At 41.9% G+C, this 22,601-nt stretch overlaps 1 protein-coding gene across 1 annotated transcript in view; it reads left to right on the top strand.

Annotated features, from left to right (window-relative positions):
• Positions 1–19,084, top strand: part of LOC306975090 (rho guanine nucleotide exchange factor TIAM2-like) — a 36,542-nt gene extending 17,458 nt beyond the window's left edge. The window contains exons 9-21 of the mRNA XM_079572511.1: positions 1,636–1,685; positions 3,385–3,570; positions 8,485–8,721; positions 10,651–10,719; positions 10,842–10,967; positions 11,036–11,144; positions 12,330–12,509; positions 12,605–12,723; positions 14,355–14,463; positions 14,541–14,596; positions 15,586–15,670; positions 15,740–15,815; positions 18,641–19,084. Coding sequence (XP_079428637.1) covers positions 1,636–1,685; positions 3,385–3,570; positions 8,485–8,721; positions 10,651–10,719; positions 10,842–10,967; positions 11,036–11,144; positions 12,330–12,509; positions 12,605–12,723; positions 14,355–14,463; positions 14,541–14,596; positions 15,586–15,670; positions 15,740–15,815; positions 18,641–19,082 — 1,844 coding nt within the window. The 3' untranslated portion in view covers positions 19,083–19,084. The remainder of the gene's footprint in view (positions 1–1,635; positions 1,686–3,384; positions 3,571–8,484; positions 8,722–10,650; positions 10,720–10,841; positions 10,968–11,035; positions 11,145–12,329; positions 12,510–12,604; positions 12,724–14,354; positions 14,464–14,540; positions 14,597–15,585; positions 15,671–15,739; positions 15,816–18,640) is intronic.
• The last annotated feature ends 3,517 nt before the right edge of the window (positions 19,085–22,601 follow it).

The raw sequence follows: 22,601 nt of genomic DNA, 5'->3' as shown, positions 1-22,601 counted from the left end.
TGTTTGATGCTCCATGGAAAAGTTTTCATCTTTATTTTTATGTTGGGAGAACAGTTTTCTTATTACTTTGTATCCGTCTGTAGCGGCTAACCCGCTAACTCGCTAACTTAGCTTACTGCGACAGCTAACAACAACCAACTTTCAAGTAATTTTCCATCGATAAATCATATTTTGACGTAAATTTCTAAAATAGATCCAAAAATAAAGGTTGTAGTAAGTTGCCAGTATAATAATTGATAACTAGTGTAAATTTGGTGTCACTACAGTAACAAATGTAGAAGGTATTGAAAATTATCCATATATTGTCATATTTTGGCATGGATTTCAAAATAAAGGTCCAGACCTTCAAAGTAAAAGGTATAGAAAGTTGCTAGTGTAATAATTGGCAACTGGGGTAAATTTAATGTCACTGAGCCATTCACGCACTCATTCATACATCAGTGTACACAGACACTGAAGGCCCTGGGCATAGGCAAGCAAGGCGGCTTGTCTGTGCAACACATTATGTCCCTGTCAAATAAATAAATAAATGAATACCTAGGGCGGCATCTGCTGGAGGGAGTGCCTTATTGCATGAAATCAAGTACATTGATCTAATGATTAAATCAGTACGAAGTAACGTGTTTACCTTAATAAATCCTTTCCGTAGTCCCTGTGGGGGTAATGCAAGTGTAAATGGGATGATTGGGGGGGGTGTACAATATCCCTCTGTCCCTTTATATTTTCCTCCCCCTACATGTTCCAGCCATGTCCTAATGTGTAGAATGAGCCAAGACCTGTTCACCACAACTGCCTCTAAAATCCTGCACTGTCACTCAGAAAGTTGTTACGAGTCCGAAGTCCCGTCATGCATGAGCTTAATATAGAAACTGCAGTTACATGTAAGACCTGAGGTGGCAGTAGCGAGTATAAAAACTTCCATCTCGTCCCTTTAACCTCTTTACTCCCGCCTGAACCGAGAGGATCTTTTTCCTCACGTCATCAGATTTTTTTTCCATCATTTTTTTGTTGGGTATTCAACTCATTTTTGTAAGTTTATTTGTCATTTTTTCGTCCATTTTTTAATCACATTTTTTGTCATTTTTAATAATTTTTAGTCAATTTTGTAGCATATTTTTGATAATTTTTTTTGTCATTTTTTGTCACATTTTTGTAATTTTTTCGTCAATTTTTCATCAAATTTTTGTCCTTTTTTTGTAACATTTTTGTCATTTTTTTGGTCATTTTTTGTCAATTTCTTTTCTTTTCTTTTTGTGACATTTTTGTCTATTTGTCATCAATTTTTCGTCACTTTTTTGTCACATTTCCATCATTGTTTTCGTCTCAGTTTTGTTGCTATTTTCACACCTTTTTTCCAGAAGCTTTTGGACTGGGGTAAAGCCAAACTGGAGAAAATGTGCTCGGTTCAGGTGGGAGTTAAGGGGTTGAACAAACTTAATCATTCCGGGTCAAATTCCACGAGACGAGACTCGAGATTTTGACATAATCTGCAACAATAAATAAAGATGGAATATTGATTTTTACTATCAACTAAACACTCATGGATGCAGTGCAGTAAAATAAAAGGGAAAATCCACTCATTTGACCCTGTCCCATGATCCTTATGAATCATTCTTCTGCCTCGTTTTTCCACAGACTCTTGGACTCCGATGTCAACGTCAGACGAGCCTTTGACGACAAACCAGGTAACTCTCCCTTTCCTCAGATTCACACTTCACTCAAACCGGTTCAGTCCCGATTCGCTCCTCTCTCCGCCTCCTCACACGTCGAGGCTAATTGCTCGTAGTAAACGCCGATTAGCCTCTTAACCCTTTGACATCCTCCCATAATTCCACCGGCCGCACCTCGCCTAAACCCTTCCCTTTACCCACAATCCCCTCCGTCTGCGCCACGTGACCCGCGGCTAATCCAGGTTTAGTCCACACAAACAGTCTGGGGGACAGAAACGACAACATCGCCAGCTTTTACCGCGACATGGAATGGAAATAAAAGCACTGACCTCAGGGAGACACTGCAGGTGAACAGGGAAATAATGGACTAATGTGAAGAGCCGGATTTGGATAGTTTGATTTGGGGGATTGTACGTGTCGTGGAGATGAAAACTGGATGATGGATATTGAATAAAGTAGTTATTAGGGCTGCACAATCAATGACACAGGAAGCCATGATAAGTAAGTCTTCCCTCAGGCTGAGATTTACTCCTTTTTGGCAGATTTAGAACCATTTTAGCCTCGTGTAAATCCTGTAATAGAGTTTTTAACCTCTTACCGCCCGCCTGAACCAAATGCATACTGTCCTCTTTGGCCATTATATCGGTCTGTGTCACACCTCGTTTGAAAGCTAAGACCCACAAAACGGATATTTTTTTGTCACATTTTTGTTGAGTTTTTGTCACATTTTGTTTGAATTTTTTTTGATTTTTTTTTGTATTTTTTTTGATTTTTTTTTTAATTTTTGTTAAATCTTTGTAGAATTTTTGTCACATTTTTGTAGAATTTTTGTCACATTTTTGTTGAATTTTTGTCACATTTTTGTTGAATTTTTGTCACATTTTTGTTGAATTTTTGTTGAATTTTTGTTGAATTATTTTGATTTTTTTGTCACATTTTTGTATAATTTTTGTATAATTTTTGTCACATTTTTGTTGCGTTTACATCCTTGTTTTCTTCTCACTCTTTGTGGCTGTTTTGGTGCTTTTTTCCCCAAGAAGCTTTTTGATTAGGGTAAAGCCAAACTGGAGCAAATGGGATCCGTCCAGGTGGGAGTTAAGAGGTTAAAGTCTTTGGTCTTGTTATTGCTAAAGGAATCTACGACTAACTAAGCCAGTCTCGCCCTGATCTTTTGGGGGTTCGAAGCTTTACAAATCGAGTCAGGAATCAGATGTTCAGATATGGAAAAAGTGGGAGTCTGCAGGAGTGACTTTAAGCGTCTTATAGTGAAGATCAGCAAACGTTAAAGGCTCAAAGTGACCCCGAAACCTCAAATCTGAACGTGACGGAGTTCATCCTGCAGTGTCTCGCCTTAAAGGATGGAAATAGTGGCAGTTCACAAAGTACTGGATGAAAATAAATTTGTTTTCTTGGATTTTAACGTTCACAAGTTCACATACAAATGGATAAATGGATACGCTTTAACACTCCAGCCAAGACGCAAGACTTTTTTGGACTAGTTCTACAAGTGAAAGATTAGTTTGCAGAGGAGGGATATACCTAAGAATGGACCTTGAACTACATTTCCCATGATGCAGCAGTGCCCAATACGATTCTCCATCTTTGCAAAGGCCTGAAAGTTTTGAAATCATGAACTAAATCGAGCAAATCTTGACAAGCATCGAGAGGTTGGGACTTGCTTTTCTTCGGGCGCTGTTTTTTGGACGCGGTGCAGATGTTCGTCCAGACGTCCTGCTCGGTGCCGTTGACCCGGAGGCGGCCCCTGACCCTGGGCGCCCTGTGCTGGGTGTTGCCCCGGGAGGAAGAGGAGAGAGGGGAGGAAAAGGAGTCCACTGGGTACAGAGAAATGCTGAAGGAAAGCCACTGCTGCCTGCGCTGCGGGACTGCGTCTGTGGTGATGGTAAAGTATGAGGGAAACGTGGGCGAAATGAGAAGGAATTAAATTAGGGTGACCGGACGTCCTCATTTCTGACAATCGCAGCGTCAACCAAAGTTTTGTCGGTTGCAGCTCGTCTTTGTCTCACTGTATTTTCCCCACACCGGCTTAACCTCTTGACTCCCACCTGAACATGTTTTCTCCAAATTCTCCAAATCTAAAAGCTTCTTCAAAACAGAAGCAAAAAACGAGAAGAAAATTAGGATGAACACGCAACAAAAAAAAAACGCTAAAAAGTGACACAAAAAATGACAAAAACTCAACACAAAAGTGAGAAAAATCCAGCAGAAAAATGACAAAAATCCAGCAGAAAAAAGACAAAAATCCAGCAGAAAAAATGACAAAAATCCAGCAAAAAATGACAAAAATTCAGCAGAAAAAAGACAAAAATTCAGCAGAAAAAAGACAAAAATTCAGCAGAAAAAAGACAAAAATTCAGCAGAAAAAAATGACAAAAATTCAGCAAAAAAAAGACAAAAATTCAGCAGAAAAAAGACAAAAATCCAGCAGAAAAAATGACAAAAATCCAGCAAAAAAAAGACAAAAATCCAGCAGAAAAAAGACAAAAATCCAGCAGAAAAGTAATCAAAAAGTGACAAAAACACATAAGGGAAATACATAAAAAGTGACGACAATGGCAAAGAGGAGAGAATGCATTTGGTTTTGGCGGGTGGTAAGAGGTTAAAGGGACAGGCCACCATTTCTCCACACTGAGATATGTTCTTACCTGAGCTTAGACGAGTTGATGTGTCCCTGTCTGGTCTTTACGCTCAGTCACGCAAAAACACCGAAGATGTTGTTAGCATTTAGCCTCTCCTCCTCTCCTCTATGGGGCAAAACGGGGGTGAAGTTAGAAGCGACCGAACTCTTCCACGTTTTCTCTATTTAAAGCAGAACTAAGTAACTTGTTTAGTTTAAAGGCCACCGTTTTACATACTGAGATATGTTCTTACCTTAGCTTTGACGAGTTCTTTAGGACCTGTCTGATCTTCCCCCGTGCCTTCAGTCACGTAAACACAGCACAGACGGCGTTAGCATTTAGCCTCTCCCTCTCTCCTCTATAGCTCCAAAACAGGTCAAGATAGAAGCTACCAAGCTCTTCCACGTTTTCCCTATTTAAATATGGTTACGTGAAGTGTTCCACTACAAAGTATAGTTACACATAATTAAACAATGTGGATTTTCTAAGCGGATAAAAGGGGGAACTATATTGTAAGGCGTAATAATACCAGGAGTAATATGGCATCCGCACAGTAAAGTGAAGATTACTGCGTGACTGCGCTGTGTTTACGTGACTGAAGGCACGGGGGAAGACCAGACAGGTCCTAAAGAACTCGTCAAAGCTAAGGTAAGAACATATCTCAGTGTGTAAAAACGGTGGCCTATTCCTTTAAAGGGTTAAGTACTGGAAAAATATGAAAAATACTGTCAATTACTTACAAAATTCCAAACAGAACACCAAATGAGAACATATATTATGCACAGCACTGGCATTTCTGAGTTTACTTTTGGCTAAAATCGTCAGGTTCGGCCCTTGGTCTTTTTACAATGAAGAAAATTAGCCCCCGACCGAGCAAACTTGCCTACCCCTGATGTAGGGGGAGGAAAATACATCATTTTAACATTTTTAAACTCTGTATAGTCCCTTTAATGGGCCTAATTGTAGCTACATTATGAAATGTTAATGAGCAGGACTCTGAGCAGTTTTCTTCATATGAAAGATCAGGAGACTTTTTAAAGTTTATTTCCAATAAAATCGATTAAAATCGTCCAAACTGAGTAAAAAAAATCGAGATTTTATTTTTGTGGCCATATCAGCCAGTCCTACTTGGATCGTGTAACTACTCACGTAACCATATTTAAAAAGAGAAACCGTGGAAGAGCTTGGTCGCTTCTAACTTCCCCCCCGTTTGGCCCAATGTTTTTGCGTGACTGAGCGCACGTGTAAAGACCAGACAGGTACACATCAACTCGTCTAAGCTCAGGTAAGAACATATCTCAGTGTCTCTATAAAGACCAGGACTATACAAGGACTGATCCTCTCGGTTTTCTCAATGGCGTCTCTCTGATACAGACCCTCCCTGTAAACCATTACACTCGGACTTGCTCTGACAGAGCTCGGTGCGACGCTGTGTTTACGACTTTCTCCTGCTCCGGCTTGTTTTTAATTTTGAAAATATTCGGGAAATCACAGATCCGCACGAGCGTTTATATTTCGGGTCCGTACACGCTGGGCTTTAGCGTCACATTTAATTAATTTTAATCATTCTCTATTCATGGTAATGCAATAACTAAGGAAGATACGTAGGGCTGGGCTGTTAATCATAATCACACTCTCTACTGGAATCTCAACAATGGCCTTGGGACTTTATTAGGACTTTATTAGTCAGGGTTACTGACATTTATTTGGCAGAAGCAGAGCCTGGTTTTGGAGTTTGGGGCGAGACAATGGGGGATTTTTGTGATAAATGATAGTGGAGGAAAGAAAAAAGTCTTGATCTGTTTCTGGCAGAATACGGTGTTTATATGTAACTGAGAAATCTCCTGTTTACAAGAGCAAATAAAGGCTTCTATTATAGTATAGTATTCAGGGTAAATACAGTATGCTTTTCCAACTGCGGCTTATTGTTGCTTTTCTTTCCCTTTACTTGTCCTGGGTCTGTCTTTGTCACCGACGTGGACCAGGGAGCACTGGGGGGAGGTTAAAGCCAGGACAGGAGGGAGAGAGTGCAGCTGACGGAGTTTAGCGAGCGTGCGGCCCAGCACTCCTACGGGGCGAGAAAATAGCAACAAACTGGAGAATTGTTTAGTGTAAATCCAATATTCCACATAGAGCTGACTTTATTACTGACGACACTCCCTAAATCAGAGTCTGTGCTAGATTTAACCAGAGCTAAATGTTGCTAGTGCTGCAGCGTTTACAAGATACAGGCTAATGTTGCTAATGTTGCTAACTAGCCGCTAACTCGTGGCTAACAGTTCTGGAGATTCTCATGCCGTTTTATGCCCAGGGGTTAATTCATCTAAAAAACTAACCCAGTGGCTAAAAAGTCTTCAGAAAATCCAAAATAAAGAGATACAGCATGTTTGTATTGAGCCAAAATGAGCAAAACAATCAAAATGCTGAAGCTACTGGATAAGTTACTATAAACACACGAGAAAATCCACACGGAGCTGAAGTAAAGGAGAAAAGAGACCATTTATCTGCAGTAATAAGTAACATCTCAATACTATTGTTAAATAAAAATACATAAATGAATAAAGCACAAGCATTGAGGAGCTTTAGGACATGAGCTGTTCTGTCTGTGATGGACAGAGCAATAAAAATAAAAATATTATTGAATGAAAAATAAAAAGGCATCTGTTCAATAAATGAGTAAATTAACTAATTACAAACCAACTCAGTCTATAAACCGTGTATTCACTTCAAAAAGTCTGTTGTAGAAAAAGCCTTGTACTCGTATCGGTATTCAGTATCGGCAAGTACTCAAATCAAAGTACTCGTATCGGTTTAGAAAGTGATATCGGTGACTCCCGAGCAGAGGTTCCGCTAGACTTTTTTTTTGTCGGCCACTTTGGCCGGCTGGGTCGTCAAATGTCGGCCATTCGCAAGAATTACCGGCCATTAAAAGATATATACATTATGAACGTGGCTTATTATCAATAACAATCTACATTTAGACAGAGCTACACGAGTGCATTAGTTGGTCCAAAAACACGGCTATTTCTAATTAAAGACTGACGTGAGAAAAATGTAGCAACAGCGAAAATCCAAACATGAAGTTGTGCGCGTGGAGACGGTGGAGCAGCAGGTGTCACGCGGATATACACCACTCATATGCACTTTAACTCAGACAGAAAGTAGCCGATATCTACGACCCTCACGCTGTCCTTATCCAGGTCTGACCAGCTGCTCAGCGAGGGCGGGGCTGTAGATGCCCCTCCGCGCTTTTACGTGGCTTCAGGTGTAAAATAGTGATTAAGTCCCTCATCGCTGAAATATTGTGGAGAGACAAATCGACAGCACTAAAGTCACAAAAGTCAGTCTCGAGCGATTCAAAACGGACCCAGCTCTGCTTCGCTTTAGAGCGGCTCCAACACCGGTAACTGAGCCGAGGCGTCTGCGCAGACTGACCGAGGGAAGCACCTCTAAACCCGGCCACTCTCTGAGCGGCTCCAACACCGGTAACTGAGCCGAGGCGTCAGCGCAGACTGACCGAGGGAAGCGCCTCTAAACCCGGCCACTCTCTGAGCGGCTCCAACACCGGGAACTGAGCCGAGGCGTCTGCGCAGACTGACCGAGGGAAGCGCCTCTAAACCCGGTCACTCTCCCAGGAAGAGCCGCTGCGGGACAGCGCGTCAGTCTGACTGAACACATGCGCGTTTCAAGAATATCCTAATCAAACGTATTAGCTGCCGAGTTCTTAACACACTTATATCAAAGTAAATGTACCTGTAGTTTGCCGTTTTCTTGGAAAATGTGACGAAGCACGAAGAAAAAGCGTTACATATCCAGACAGCGATGATGGCGCTTCGACTGCGCTTTGTAAAACGGGCTAAAGGCGTAAATCTAAACTTTTTTGATAGAAATATTGAACCTTTTTTAATATTTAGGCCTGTCTCGAAAACACTTTGTTATGTTAGTCACTGACTTAGGTGACATGTTTAATATATTTTTCTATATTCTCTTTCCATATTTTTTACTGTCGGCCAATTTGGCCGATGGACATAATTTTTACCGGCCATTTGCGTTTCAAACCGGCCAAAAGCCGGCTACACCCCTGCTCCTGAGCGACATTTATTTATTTATTTCGAACTCTCAGTGTAATGGTTGAATTCTGACCTAATTTTGTGATGTTTTTGTGATGTTTCCCCCAGAGCACGGAGCGGATCAACTCCCTCTACCAGATCTTCCCAGAATGCCGAGCGGCGAGCGTGGACATCCCCAGGAACCCGTACGATGGGAAAGAGGCGGAGCTCCGCGCGTCGTCGAGCCCCTCCCACTCGAGTTCCGGCTCCTCCCACTCCAGCGTCAGCCCCTCCCACCTCAGCGCGTGCCAGCGAATCAGGAAGGTGATCGAGGAGCTGCTGGAGACGGAGAAGTCCTACGTTAAAGTGAGTCCTGGGACCTTTTGGCGGAGGGCCATTCGGTTTAACGCGGAGAGTCATTCGGTTTAACGCGGAGAGTCATTCGGTTTAACGCGGAGAGCCATTCGGTTTAACGCGGAGAGTCATTCGGTTTAACGCAAAGAGTCATTCGGTTTAACGCGGAGAGTCATTTGGTTTAACGCAAAGAGTCATTCGGTTTAACGCGGAGAGTCATTTGGTTTAACGCAGAGAGTTATTCGGTTTAACGCGGAGAGTCATTCGGTTTAACGCGGAGAGTCATTTGGTTTAACGCAGAGAGTTATTCGGTTTAACGCGGAGAGTCATTCGGTTTAACGTGGAGAGTCATTCGGTTTAACGCAAAGAGTTATTCGGTTTAACGCGGAGAGTCATTCGGCTTAACGCGGAGAGTCATTCGGTTTAACGCGGAGAGTCATTCGGCTTAACGCGGAGAGTCATTCGGTTTAACGCAGAGAGTTATTCGGTTTAACGCAAAGAGTCATTCGGTTTAACGCGGAGAGTCATTTGGTTTAACGCAGAGAGTTATTCGGTTTAACGCGGAGAGTCATTCGGTTTAACGCAGAGAGTTATTCGGTTTAACGTATAGAGTCATTCGGTTTAACGCAAAGAGTTATTCGGTTTAACCCGGAGAGTCATTCGGTTTAACGCGGAGAGTCATTCGGCTTAACGCGGAGAGTCATTCGGCTTAACGCGGAGAGTCATTCGGCTTAACGCGGAGAGTCATTCGGTTTAACGCGGAGAGTCATTCGGTTTAACGCGAAGGGCCCGATCTTGTGCATCAAAACGGAGACGATAGCGTGACATTTTGCGCTCAGTCGGAGCGCACTTTGTGATCTTGCCACTCCAGACTTGGCGCATTTAAGTGGGTTGAGACACACACATTTTCCTCCAACCAGATCGACTCCGCGTCCAGGAGAGTGCTTGTGTGGGAGTGGGGGGTGAACATGTGCTTTTGTTTTGCTTCGCGTACACGCCAAGCGCGGGCTGATCCGCGCCACAGCGGACGCTGTTGCTCTTTTTCTCTCGAGACGTGAACATCGTTTAGCTCACGATGGGGTAAATAAAGTTTTTAGTTTGACCTGTGAGAGCCTAAGGCTTAAGAAAGCGCAATGTAAACAAGGAAGTGAATGTCAGCCGTGTTTCCATCAGTGCAGTCACCTCCTCTTGTGACGCTCCCTCATAGGTGGCGGAGGCGAATGGCACATACAGCTCCGCCACTCGGAAAATAATTCGCCAAGAGCCTGCGCCGCCCCGTGCGCCGCCACAAGATCTGGCCCGAAGAGTCATTCGGTTTAACGCAAAGAGTCATTTGGTTTAACGCGGAGAGTCATTCCGTTGACAGTCATTCAGGGACAGCATTAAAAGAAGAGACTTGGTTGTTACAGCTCAAATAAAACATTTTTTTCACCAGTTTTTCCCCAATTCTTTTCCCAATTTATTCCCTGTTTTTTTGCCCCAATTTTTCTGAATTTCCCCCCTCATTTTTATTACTAATATTTGCCCTATTTCCCCCCATTTCCCCCCCAATTTATTCCCATTTTTCCCTATTTCACCCCCCCCCCCCCCCCCCCAATTTTTCACATTTTTCTTATTGTTTCACCCAATGTTTTCCTTAATTTTTGCCACAATTTGTCCAAATTTTCCCATTTTTTTTCTCATTTCCTAAATCTTTTTTTGTTATTTTTTTTCCTACTATTTTCCCTATTTCTCTCGTCCCCCCAAAAAAATTCATTCCCCATTTTCCCCACACATTTCTTGACATTGGAGATGAACCCCGATTTTGTAAATGTGCAGATCTTCCACACATTATTCTTCCGTTTCCTGGTTCCAGACGACAGATATATGGTATCGGTACCCAGCCCTAGCGTAGGGTCATTTAGTGTAACGTCAGTTTAACGCGAGGCTTTTTTTGTGCAGGACCTGGTTCAGCTGTTCGACCTGTACCTGACGCCGCTGCAGCAGGAGACGTTTCTGAGCAAAGACGAGGTCAGTTTGAGGAAGCTAACGGCTACAGGAAAATCGCATGAGGAAGCTAACGGAGTTTCCCGAGCTGCTTCTCCTTTTTATTTCTATGCTCGACCTCCCCCGACAGTTCCGCTCTGTTCCAGATGGAGGCGCTGTTCGGCAGTTTACCCGCCATGTTGGATTTCCAGAGAGTTTTCCTGCAGACGCTGGAGGAAAAGATCGACCTGTGTCCGAGTCTCAGCAGCTTCGAGACGCCGGAGGAATTCAAGGTAAGAACACGGAAACCAGGACTGAACTAAACCAAAAAACAAGACTAAACCTTGACGTTTTCCTGCAGAAGTTGCTGTTCTCTCTCGGAGGCTCCTTCTTGGTTTATGCCGATCACTTCAAACTCTACAGCGGCTTCTGCGCCAACCACATCAAAGCCCAGAAGGTCCTGCACAGAGGTACCAGCCACATTTTAAGCTACTTTTATCCACTGACATCTTGGTTTTAGCATAAGAGTTAAAAAATAGACCAAACTCTTCTTTCGTGGTGCTTATTTTACCACGTTTTGCGCTGTAGTTGTTCAGGAAGTACCTCTAACATGGCGGCCCTCTCTGGTCTTTCCCACGCTCGTTCATTCACAAATACTGACAAGTTTGGTATCCACGTGTAGCAGGAAAGGCTGTGACCGAGATGACAGTGTAATCCAAATATGGTCATTTCCTTTGTGGGAGACAGCAGCGGCTAAAGACGGGAGGAACATACACAGGGCGCATGTGCAGACGAAGAGACTAAACTTTAAGACCTTCTTTCCTTCCTTCCTTCCTTCCTTCCTTCCTTCCTTCCTTCCTTCCTTCCTTCCTTCCTTCCTTCCTTCCATCCATCTTTTCCTTCCTTCCATCCATCTTTTCCTTCCTTCCATCCATCTTTTCCTTCCTTCCTTCCATCCATCTTTTCCTTCCTTCCATCCATCTTTTCCTTCCTTCCATCCATCTTTTCCTTCCTTCCTTCCTTCCATCCATCTTTTCCTTCCTTCCATCCATCTTTTCCTTCCTTCCTTCCATCCATCTTTTCCTTCCTTCCATCCATCTTTTCCTTCCTTCCATCCATCTTTTCCTTCCTTCCTTCCATCCATCTTTTCCTTCCTTCCATCCATCTTTTAATTCCTTCCATTCATCTTTTCCTTCCTTCCTTCCGTCCATCTTTTCCTTCCTTCCATCCATCTTTTCCTTCCTTCCATCCATCTTTTCCTTCCTTCCATCCATCTTTTCCTTCCTTCCATCCATCTTTTCCTTCCTTCCATCCATCTTTTCCTTCCTTCCATCCATCTTTTCCTTCCTTCCCTCCATCTTTTCCTTCCTTCCCTCCATCTTTTCCTTCCTTCCATCCATCTTTTAATTCCTTCCTTCCTTCCTTCCTTCCTTCCTTCCTTCCTTCCTTCCTTCCTTCCTTCCTTCCTTCTTCCCTTTCTTCTTTCTTTCCTTCTTTTCCTCACGCTGTAATCCATATACGGTCATTTCCTTCCTTTTTCAGATGGATTTTTCATTATCTATTTCCTGTTTTATTGCATCAACAGAAAACATTTCTTATACATAATAAATATTTTTAAATTAAATTATTTCTAAGTTTATTTGTTTTATTTTTAGCTAAAACCGACGCCGCCTTCAAGCACTTCCTGGACACGCGGAATCCGTCCAATCAGCACTCGGCGTCTCTGGAGTCGTTCCTGATCAAACCGGTGCAGAGGGTCCTGAAGTATCCGCTGCTGCTGAGGGAGCTGGTTTCTCTGACGGAGGAGAGGACGCCTGAACGCCTCCACCTCACAGGTACTGCAGACCCGGGACCGTCAGGGCGGGACGTCGATAAAACCGTCCCGTGATTGAAATAAAAAGAGCTTAATCGACTGGTCTTGTTCCCGCAGAGGCGCTGAAGTCGATGGAGGAAGTGGCGTCTCACATCAACGAGATGCAGAAGATTTACGAAGAGTTCGGCTCCGCGTTCGAGAGGCTGAACGCGGAGAACAGCGCCCCCCATGGACAGGTGGGGAACATGTCGAACTCCCCAAATCTCAAAGGGAATCAATTAAATTCATTGGGAAATAGACGTCAGTAGATCTGAGTTTGCGAGTACAGAAATCTGCCAGTGGAACAAGTATTTTTCCACTTAAAGGATCTGTATCTGCTATTTTAGCCTTTCCAAAGTAAACTATAGGCATTTATATAATATATATATATATATATATATATATATATATATATATATAAACACACCTCTACCACTATGGAGTACTATTTTTTGTGATGAATTTAAGTATTTTCTGGAGGTATTTTTCTAACCCGGAAGACAAGACGCTTGGATTCAGTTAACTCCGCCCCCCCTCCCCGAGTTGATAAAGCCAATGCAACTTTTGCAGTAGTAGAAATATAAATATCACAGCAAAAAGTGAAGTTACTTCATAATGCAGTTAGAAGGAGTTGACATCTGCAACACAGCTTCATAAATGGCTAACACACATGCTAACACACACAAGCTAGCACACGTTTTGACTCAGCACGGCTCTGGCCGCTTCATCATAAGAGTTTAATCCACTTTGATTCTGGCGTTACATTACAGACGTTAAAGGGATATTTCAGGATTTTTGACATAGGGCCTCAGTTCCTAGTTATCCAGAGTGTTGCTGATTTCTGGAGATATTTTTTTTGTAATTCATGCAGTTCTTATGTTTGAAGAGTTTCGTGGCGCTAGGCTAGTGCATGTCTATGGTATCAGCTAAAACAGTGTGACCCGCTCCCCAGAGCACCTGAGGCAAATCACTTATAACCCCAGACTAACCATATAAATGTCTGTGTCCATAGAATAATTTTAACCATAAGAACAAATAATAACACATAAGAACTGCATGAATTACAAAAAAAAATATCTCCAGAAATCAGCAACACTCTGGATAACTAGGAACTGAGGCCCTATGTCAAAAATCCTGAAATATCCCTTTAAGCTCTTCCTGTTTGACTCTATGACGTAAAAAAGGCCAGTGTCACAACTCAGTGGTTTTCCAGCAAAGGGCGGAGCAGCTGCTCAGAGCAGGATTCAGCAGGATTGTTGAGAACTGTGTGAATGAAGTAAAAAAAAGTCGATTTTTTTTTACCTTTAAGACCTTTAAGACTTAAAGTCTTACAACATAGATTTTTTTTATGCAGTGAGATTCATGACTAGTTTTCTACCTTGTTGATTTCATGACAGATTTTTTCACTACTCAAACAATCCATTGTGAAAAATATATAAACAAAACAAAACTATGAATCTAAACCTGCAGGTCAATCCATTATTTTGATATTTATATAGATATTTTTGCCCCAATGGCAGGTTCTTTTTTTACTGGGCAAGTCAAAATTACTCAAATTAAAGTCAAATATTCTTAATTTCAGGATTATTGCTTTATCAGGCGATTACCTTTTCACAGCACAATGGCTCCCTCTGGTGGTGCATCAGCAAAACGACTGCAAATCATTTGGTTCTTCACTGTTTCTGCATAGTTATTTACATTTCACTAGCTTTAAAGTATGCAATAGCAGAAGTAGGATTAGTAGGAAGTTATTTATTCACTTACCATTAAAGTGTGTAATAGCAGAAGTAGGATTAGTAGGATTACTTCTTACCTGTCCTGTGTGTAGGTGACGGAGCTGTCGATGGGCGACTTCCTGCTGCGCTCGTCTGTGCTGTGGCTCAACCCTTTCCCCAGCCTGGGCCGAATGAGGAAGGACCCGCAGCTCACCCTGTTCGGTCAGGAAACAGATCAACTTAAAGCAGCACATTTACGAGTACTTATTGTGTTAACGTGGTTTTGTTTCTCTTTGCAGTTTTCAAACAAGCCGTGGTCCTCGTTTACAAAGACCCCAAAGTGAAGAAACGACTGGTGCGTTTTGTGATGTATTAGTTACACACAGGGCTGGGTGCTGCTACATTTCAATAACAGTATTAAAAAAAATGGAGGTGAAACAACCAAGTCACGTCTTTAATGTTGCTTTAATATCAAACTGGTGTCATTTAACCCCTTAACTCCCACCTGAACCGAGCACATTTTTTCCAGTTTGGCTTTACCCCAATCCAAAAGCTTCTGGAAAAAGGGTGTGAAAATGGCAACAAAACTGAGACGAAAACAAGGATGGAAATGTGACAAAAAAGTGAGAAAACATTGACAAAAAAGTGACGAAAATTTTTGGAAAAAGTGGCAAAAATGTCACAAAAATGTCACAAGAAATTGACAAAAAATGTGACAAAAAAACGACAAAAATGTGAAAAAAAAATGACAAACATGGGACAAAAAAATGTGACAAAATGTGACAAAAAATTTAAAAAATGTGACAAAAAAAGTGACAAAATGTGACAAAAAATTACAAAAATGGGACAAAAAAATGTGACAAAATGTGACAAAAAAATGTGACAAAATGTGACAAAAAAATTACAAAAATTGATGAAAAAATTACAAAAACGAGATAAAAATTTGACAAAAAAATTTACGAAAAATGTATTTAAAAAATGACAAAAATGTGACAAAATGTGACAGAAAAATTACAAAAATTGATGAAAAAATTACAAAAACGAGATAAAAATTTGACAAAAAATTTACGAAAAATTGATTTAAAAAATTACAAAAATGTGACAAAAAATTTGACAAAAAAAATTACAAAAATTTGACCAAAAAGTTACAAAAATGAGTTGAATACCCAACAAAAAAATGATGGAAAAAAAATCTGATGACGTGAGGAAAAGATCCTCTCGGTTCAGGTGGGAGTTAAGAGGTTAAAGGTGCCCAGCCCTAGTTCAAAGACTTTTAAATGTAATAATGTTAGTATTTTGGATTGAAATGGCAGTTAAGGTGTTCAGTTTGTGTGATGTGTTCAGGTGTCCCGCTCTGACCTGGACCCCTTCAGGTTCCGCTGGTTAATCCCAGCGTCGGCCGCCCTCGTCAGGAGCCAGGACGGCGCCGGTGAGCGTCCCGTCAGTGAAGTCCTGCCGGTTTGGCCGTGGTTGAGTCTGACGTCTGTGTGTGTTTCAGACGGAGAGTTCGAGCTGGTCCACCTGCGCTCCGTGTGCGAGGGACGTCCCGAGACCGTCTTCCAGCTCAGCTCCAGGTCCGTCCCGTCAAACACACGCACCGGCATCAGAACCACAGGGGCCCAGTCCCACCTACAAACACATTCGAGGGGAATCAATAAGAGTCAGCTGTTTATCTGCTCTGTCCAGGCTCATTATTGGGGAAACAGCTCCCCCTGGTGGCCGTGTATCAGCCCTGTGTGACGTCTTTAATCTGTAAATATCCAGCTTTATTAAACGTGTTCAGCAGTAGATTAACTGCTGAACGAACCATATTTACTCTCAATATAGAAAACTCAATTTTATTTAATAACAATATAAAAGGGACAGAATAAAAGCTGTAGTTACATTATAATCAACTAAAGTAAAAGTGTGCTCGTAGGTTTCCTCCGGGTACTCCGGTTTCCCCTACCACTAAAAATATGTACAAGAGGCCAGGATGTTTGAGAGTGCGGGACGACAGATGGAAATGGTGCGTTCATTAACATACACTGTCCCGACCAAATAAACAGTACAAATAAAACAAGCAAATGTGACTGATGTAAAGATCACAGTGAGTTTGATTAAAAGTGTGAATGATCTGAAACATCAGATCACTGCCTTTGCCTTTTCATAAAGGAAAAACTTAAAATAAACTTTATTTTTCTGGCCGATATAATGCAGATAAAAGGCTGATATTTCCATAACAGAACGTTTTTTTGCATTGGAAAGAAGACCTCAAAGAAGAGCCTAAAAACATTCCTAGGCCTTGGTGAAAATCGCTGTGAAAATCGGTCACAAGTTTGTGCTCCTCGGATTGTTTATTGGTTTATTTGGTCAGGACATCCGTCCGTCCGTCCGTCCGTCCATCCATTTTCTTCCACTTGTCCGTTTGCCGGGTCGTGGGGGCAGCTGTTGGAGCCCACATCACATTGCACCAGCCCCTCATGGCGCCTCCTGCAGGTGGTGGGTCCACAGAAGGACGGCCTCATGGTTCACAGGCCTGTTGGTCTCTCATAAGGGGCTTCTGAACCGCTCTTTGTCTGACCCGTCACCTCGGACCTGTTTGCCCTGGGAGACCCTACCAGGGGCACGAAGACCCGACAACAGAGCCACAGGATCATCCAGGCGCTCAGACCCTCCACCACGTTAAGGTGGCGGGTCCAGGAGGGGTTGGTCGGGACAGTGCATGTTAATGAATAAGCCACACCAGACTGTAGCCTTGGACTAATTTCCATCCATCGTCCCGCACTCCCACTCAAACATCCTGGTCTATTGTACATGTTTTTAGTGATGGGGAAACCGGAGAACATGCAAACTCCACACAGAAAGGCCCCGTCCAGGTGGAAATCGAACCTGGGACCTTCTAGTGAAGCACAAGTGCTAACCGCTGTGCTGCTGTGCCACCCTGTCACGTATTTTACATATTTATGTTGCAGACTTGCTCATCATTTCAGAACCATAAGAGACTTCCGTTTATTTGTTCTGGAATCTGCTGATTTTTTTCTTTAAGCACCTGCTCACCATGAATGTCCTGAATCAGCCCTCTCCTTTTATATAGCGCCCCCTGCTGCTACAGTTCAACACTGACCTGGGCTGGGTACCGTTAAAGGAATAGGCCACCGTTTTTACATACTAAAATATGTTCTTACCTCACTTTAGACGTGTTAATATATCCCCGTCTGGTCTTTGTCCGTGCGCTCTGTCAGGCAAACGGAGCACATACGCAGCCTCTCCCACATGTCACATAGCTCCGAAAAAGCTCACGATAGAAGCTACCAAGCTCTTCCACGTGTTCCCTATTTAAATAAAGTTACGTGAAGTGTTTTCATGCGAAGTATATTTACACAGAAATGTAACATGTCGATTTTATAAGCAAATAAAAAGGGGGACTATATTGTGAGGCGTAATGATACGAGGAGCAAAACGTCCGCGCAGTAACTCCTAAAGGTTATTGACAGAAGTGAGCGGGGAAGTCTTTAGGAGTTATGGGAGTGGATCTCTCCTTCTGTGGTTCTCCCCAAGGTTTCTCTTTTCTCCTGCCGGGTTTTTGAGTTTTTCCTTGCCGTACTGGAGAGTCTAAGGACGGGGGACGCCCACGCCGCTCATCGCTACCTTTGGACATTATATTTGACTGGATTCACCTGAACTTTTAATTGTCATATTTATTGCTGTGTTTTATTGCCTTGATGTTTGTTGCAGCCCTTTGAGGCGACTTCTGTTGTGATATTGGGCTATACAAAACCATTAAACTTGAAACTTGAAACTTGAGTTACTACGCGGACGCTGTGCTCCTCGTATCATTACGCCTCACAATATAGTCCCCCTTTTTATTTGCTTATAAAATCGACATGTTACATTTCTGTGTAAATATACTTCGCATGAAAACACTTCACGTAACTTTATTTAAATAGGGAACACGTGGAAGAGCTTGGTAGCTTCTATCGTGAGCTTTTTCGGAGCTATGTGACATGTGGGAGAGGCTGCGTATGTGCTCCGTTTGCGTGACAGAGCGCACGGACAAAGACCAGACGGGGATATATTAACACGTCTAAAGTGAGGTAAGAACATATTTTAGTATGTAAAAACGGTGGCCTATTCCTTTAAACAAAACCAGTTTGGTATAGACAATATTAAAGTATTGAAAGCGAGTACAGAAAACAAAATTGTATCTTTAGATCCACGTTTTGTTGTTGCAGGGACAGAATTAAAGGAACTGACCTTGTTGTTTCAGCTTAATGAAATTATTTTTTTCCCCGGCATTCAAAAAGCTAGGAATGAGTTTGGACACAACTTACAATCCAAAATGTGCCTTTTAGCTTTAGTTGTTGAAATGTGTTTTGGATCCAGACCTGACTCTTTGTTTCATCTTGTGTCTTTTCAGTGACGTTGAATCCAAGTCCCTGGTCCTGGAGACTCTTCACTCCATCCTCAAAGACCTCGCTCCTCCACCGTCCTCAAACCTCGCTCCTCCACCGTCCTCAAACCGCGACGTCATCATCTCCAACGACAGCCTCCAAAATGGCCGCCCTCCTCCCCATCACCCGGACCGCGCGGAGCCGCTGGAGGCGCAGCTGCAGAGGCTCCACTTCGGCGACCCGTCGGAGCGCGGGGACGACGGGGGCGGGCGGGGCCTGTGGCAGAGGAGGCGGGGCTTGTGCCAGAGCGGGCGGGGCCTGGAGGAGTGGAGGCGGAGCTTGGTGGAGCTGGGCGGCTTGCTGGACAGAGACTACAGCGTCCAGAGTCTGACGTCCATCATCAACGAGGACTGTTTCTACAACTCCATCCGGCGACGCAAGGCCAGGCCCGGACTAGACCTGGTTTAGTCCGGGTTAGACCTGGTTTAGTCCGGATTAGACCTGGTTTAGACCGGACTAGACCCGGTTCAGTCCGGGTTTAGTCCGGGAGCTGATTCATGAACTTAAACCTGCCTTTAAAACAAACGGGATCAGCTCAAACAACACAAAGTCAATATCAGGTGTGGGTTTAGGAGTTTACTTGAAATAAGAAAGTAAAACGGCCAACGGGACAGTGTTCTTACCCCACTGGCAGATAAATCTCATGACGTCGCCTCAAAGGTTAAGGAAAGGAGAAAGGAGCTGACCCGGAGTGTTACTGCAGGAACGATCTGGAGAAGCTTTAACCCCTTAACTCCCACCTGAACCGAGCACGTTTTCTCCAGTTTGGCTTTACCCCAGTCCAAAAGCTTCTGGAAAAAAGCTGTGAAAATAGCAACAAAACTGACGAAAACAATGATGGAAATGTGACAAAAAAGTGAGAAAACATTGACAAAAAAGTGACGAAAAATGGATAGAAAAAGTGGCAAAAATGTCACAAAAATGTCACAAGAAATTGACAAGAAATTGACAAAAAAATTTACAAAAAAATGACAAAAATTTGACAAAAAAGTTACGAAAAATTTATGAAAAAGTGGCAAAAATGTCACAACAATGTCACAAGAAATTTACAAGAAATTGACAAAAAATTGACGAAAAATGACAAAAATGTGACAAAAAAGTTACAAAAATGAGTTAAAAAAAATCAAAAAAATGATGGGAAAAAAATTTGATGACGTGAGGAGAAAGATCCTCTCGGTTCAGGCGGGAGTTAAGAGGTTAAATCTTTTTAAAAGTTCTACAGAAGTTCACTCGCTCTCCACACCGCCTTCTCAAACTACAATGAGAGTCACTGCCATAGATCTACATAATAGAGATCGACAGGTCCCATTTATAGTCATGATCCCGAGTGGTCTGTGACATTAACATGATGAAGCCTGTTCCTTATAAGGTCAAATTTATTTAAAAAACACATTTACAAAACAGTCTTCACTGCCCCAAAGTGCAGTACAGGTACACAGTAACACAAAACTACAATAAACACAGCAATATATGAAACAACAAGTTAAACTATGAAGTCAAAATATGAAAAATGCTCATCTCGTGTTAAAAGCCTGAGTTGAAAGATGAGTCTTTATAACAAAGTTTTGAAGTTTCCACCTGAAGTAGCCTGTGTAATGTTCCAGAGGGAGGGGGTTCCACAGTTCAGGGCCTGCTAAGGGCAAAAGGGCGGGTGGACAAGCTACGAGCCTCCACAGAGCTCCACCTGTCAATCACAGACTTAATAAAGGACTATTCATACTCCACAAGACACAAGAACTTTAAACTGACTAAACTTTAGACTGAAAATCCAGCCAATCACAGCCAGAGTCCTCGCGGCCGTGCTAAACGAACGTCTGCTGAGCCGAAGTGTCAGGAAGAGCTGCCGAAGTTCTCACGTCTTGTGGAGCATCAACCGGCCTTTAAGCTTCACACAGTCACAGAACAAAAACCCGCCTGGTTATAATTCTGACCCCAGCGTCTCATGGGTCATTTATAGCAGTGTTTTTCAACCTTTGTTGAGCCAAGGCACATTTTTTTCATTGAACTAATCACGAGGCAGAAAATGTTCTCATCAAAGTGTCTTGGCCAGGAACACCGTATAGTCTCACTCGCCTCAATACATCACTACTTCTCTTGTCTCAAAGAAATTAACTACCTGATATGGAAGAGTATAATATGATTACTCTGCACAGACACTCGAAAACGGTACTTTTTTTGTGGATAATAATGCATTTGTTTAAAAAAAACAACTAGGTGAGATTGGATAATTTCCCAAGGCAAACCAGACAACATCTCACGGCACAGTGGTTGAAAAACACTGATTTGTAGAACAAGAGTCTGTTGGAGCCTCCCCCGGCCACCAGGGGGTGCTATTACAGCAATGTCAGCTCCTGCCATGAGGACCAAAGAGAAGCACGTTCCTCTGGTCACTGTCCCCGAGGGCAGGGGTCTGGAAACATTTCAAACACTCTCTTTGGTCAGTCTGAGGATTTGTAACTATTAACCTCTGAACTCCCGCCTGAACCGAGAGCATTTTCTCCAGTTCAGCTTTACCCAAATCCTGTAGGCCAGTGTAACGCCTCATTTGAAAGCTAAGACCTACAAAACTAAATTGATCTTTTTCCTCACATCATCAGATTTTTTTTCATCACTTTTTTTGTTGGGCAGTCATCTCATTTTTTTCATTTTTTTTTCTCACAAATTTTTGTGACTTTTTTATCACTTTTTCGTCAAATTATTTGCATTTTTTTTGTCAAATTCTTATCACTTTTTTCATCCATTTTTTCTCAATTTTTTGACAAATTTTTGTCCATTTTTTTGTCCATTTTTTTCACTTTTTCGTCCATTTTTTCCTCACTTTTTTCACATTTTCATCCTTGTTTTCGTCTCAGTTTTGTTGCTATTTTCACACCTTTTTTCCAGAAGCTTTTGGATTGGGGTAAAGCCAAACTGGAGAAAATGTGCTCGGTTCAGGTGGGAGTTAAGGGGTTAAAATGTACTTTATTTGTGTTTTTATTATTATTATTTGACCAAATAACAAACCCAAATACATGAAATCCAGCACTATGATGTGAAAGTACATCTGATCTCTCTGTTTGGAGCTGAACCGCGGTTCCTTTCGCTCTGCACGTTCTGGTAAATGTGGAACAGTCTGAGCTGATCCTGGTTCAGTTCATGGATTTTTGGCCCAAACTCAAACTCCAGAAGTTCAAAACGACAGAAAGAAACGCTCTTTCTTGAGAAGTATTTAAACATATTTATAAAACTCGCTCCAAACCGAGTACTTGCTCATGTTTTCAAACTGTAAATATTTGTACAGGTTTGGACAAAGTGTCGTTTAATGCTGCCTTTGCTGTATTTATGTTTTCCTTATTTTTATTCTGAATGTATTTATTTGTCCTATAGCACTATATCGGTATTTGTATATTTAAATATTGTAAGTTAATAAATTACATTTTGTCTTTTGATAAATGATCGTCTCGCTTTCTTTGATGCTCTGATTACAAGAAGCAAAGACATTTCATTAAATGTTTTATTGTGAAGTCGAATGAGCCATTGTGTTGTAGTTCTGCTTTTCAACAGTAGATGGCGGTAAAGCTCCTTTTATAAGAATGACCAAAAAATGACAAAAATGTGATAAAAATGTGATTAAAAAAATGTACGAAAAAATGACCAAAAAATGACAAAAATATGATAAAAATTTGACCAAAAAAAATTGACAAAAAAATGGCAAAAAAATGACAAAAATGTGACAAAAAATGACAAAAATATGATAAAAATTGGACCCAAAAAAATTGACAAAAAAATGGCAAAAAATTGTCAAAAATGTGATAAAAATGTGACAGAAAAATGACATAAATGTGACAAAAAATGACAAAAAATTGACAAAAATGTGACAAAAAAATGACAAAAATATGATAAAAATTTGACCCAACAAAAATTGACAAAAAAATGGCAAAAAATGTG

The sequence above is a fragment of the Gobius niger genome, assembly GCF_951799975.1.
Source record: "Gobius niger genome assembly, chromosome: 15".
NCBI lineage: Eukaryota > Metazoa > Chordata > Actinopteri > Gobiiformes > Gobiidae > Gobius > Gobius niger.
The sequence above is the reverse complement of the archived record's forward strand: the minus strand, read 5'-3'. Positions and strand labels throughout refer to the sequence as shown.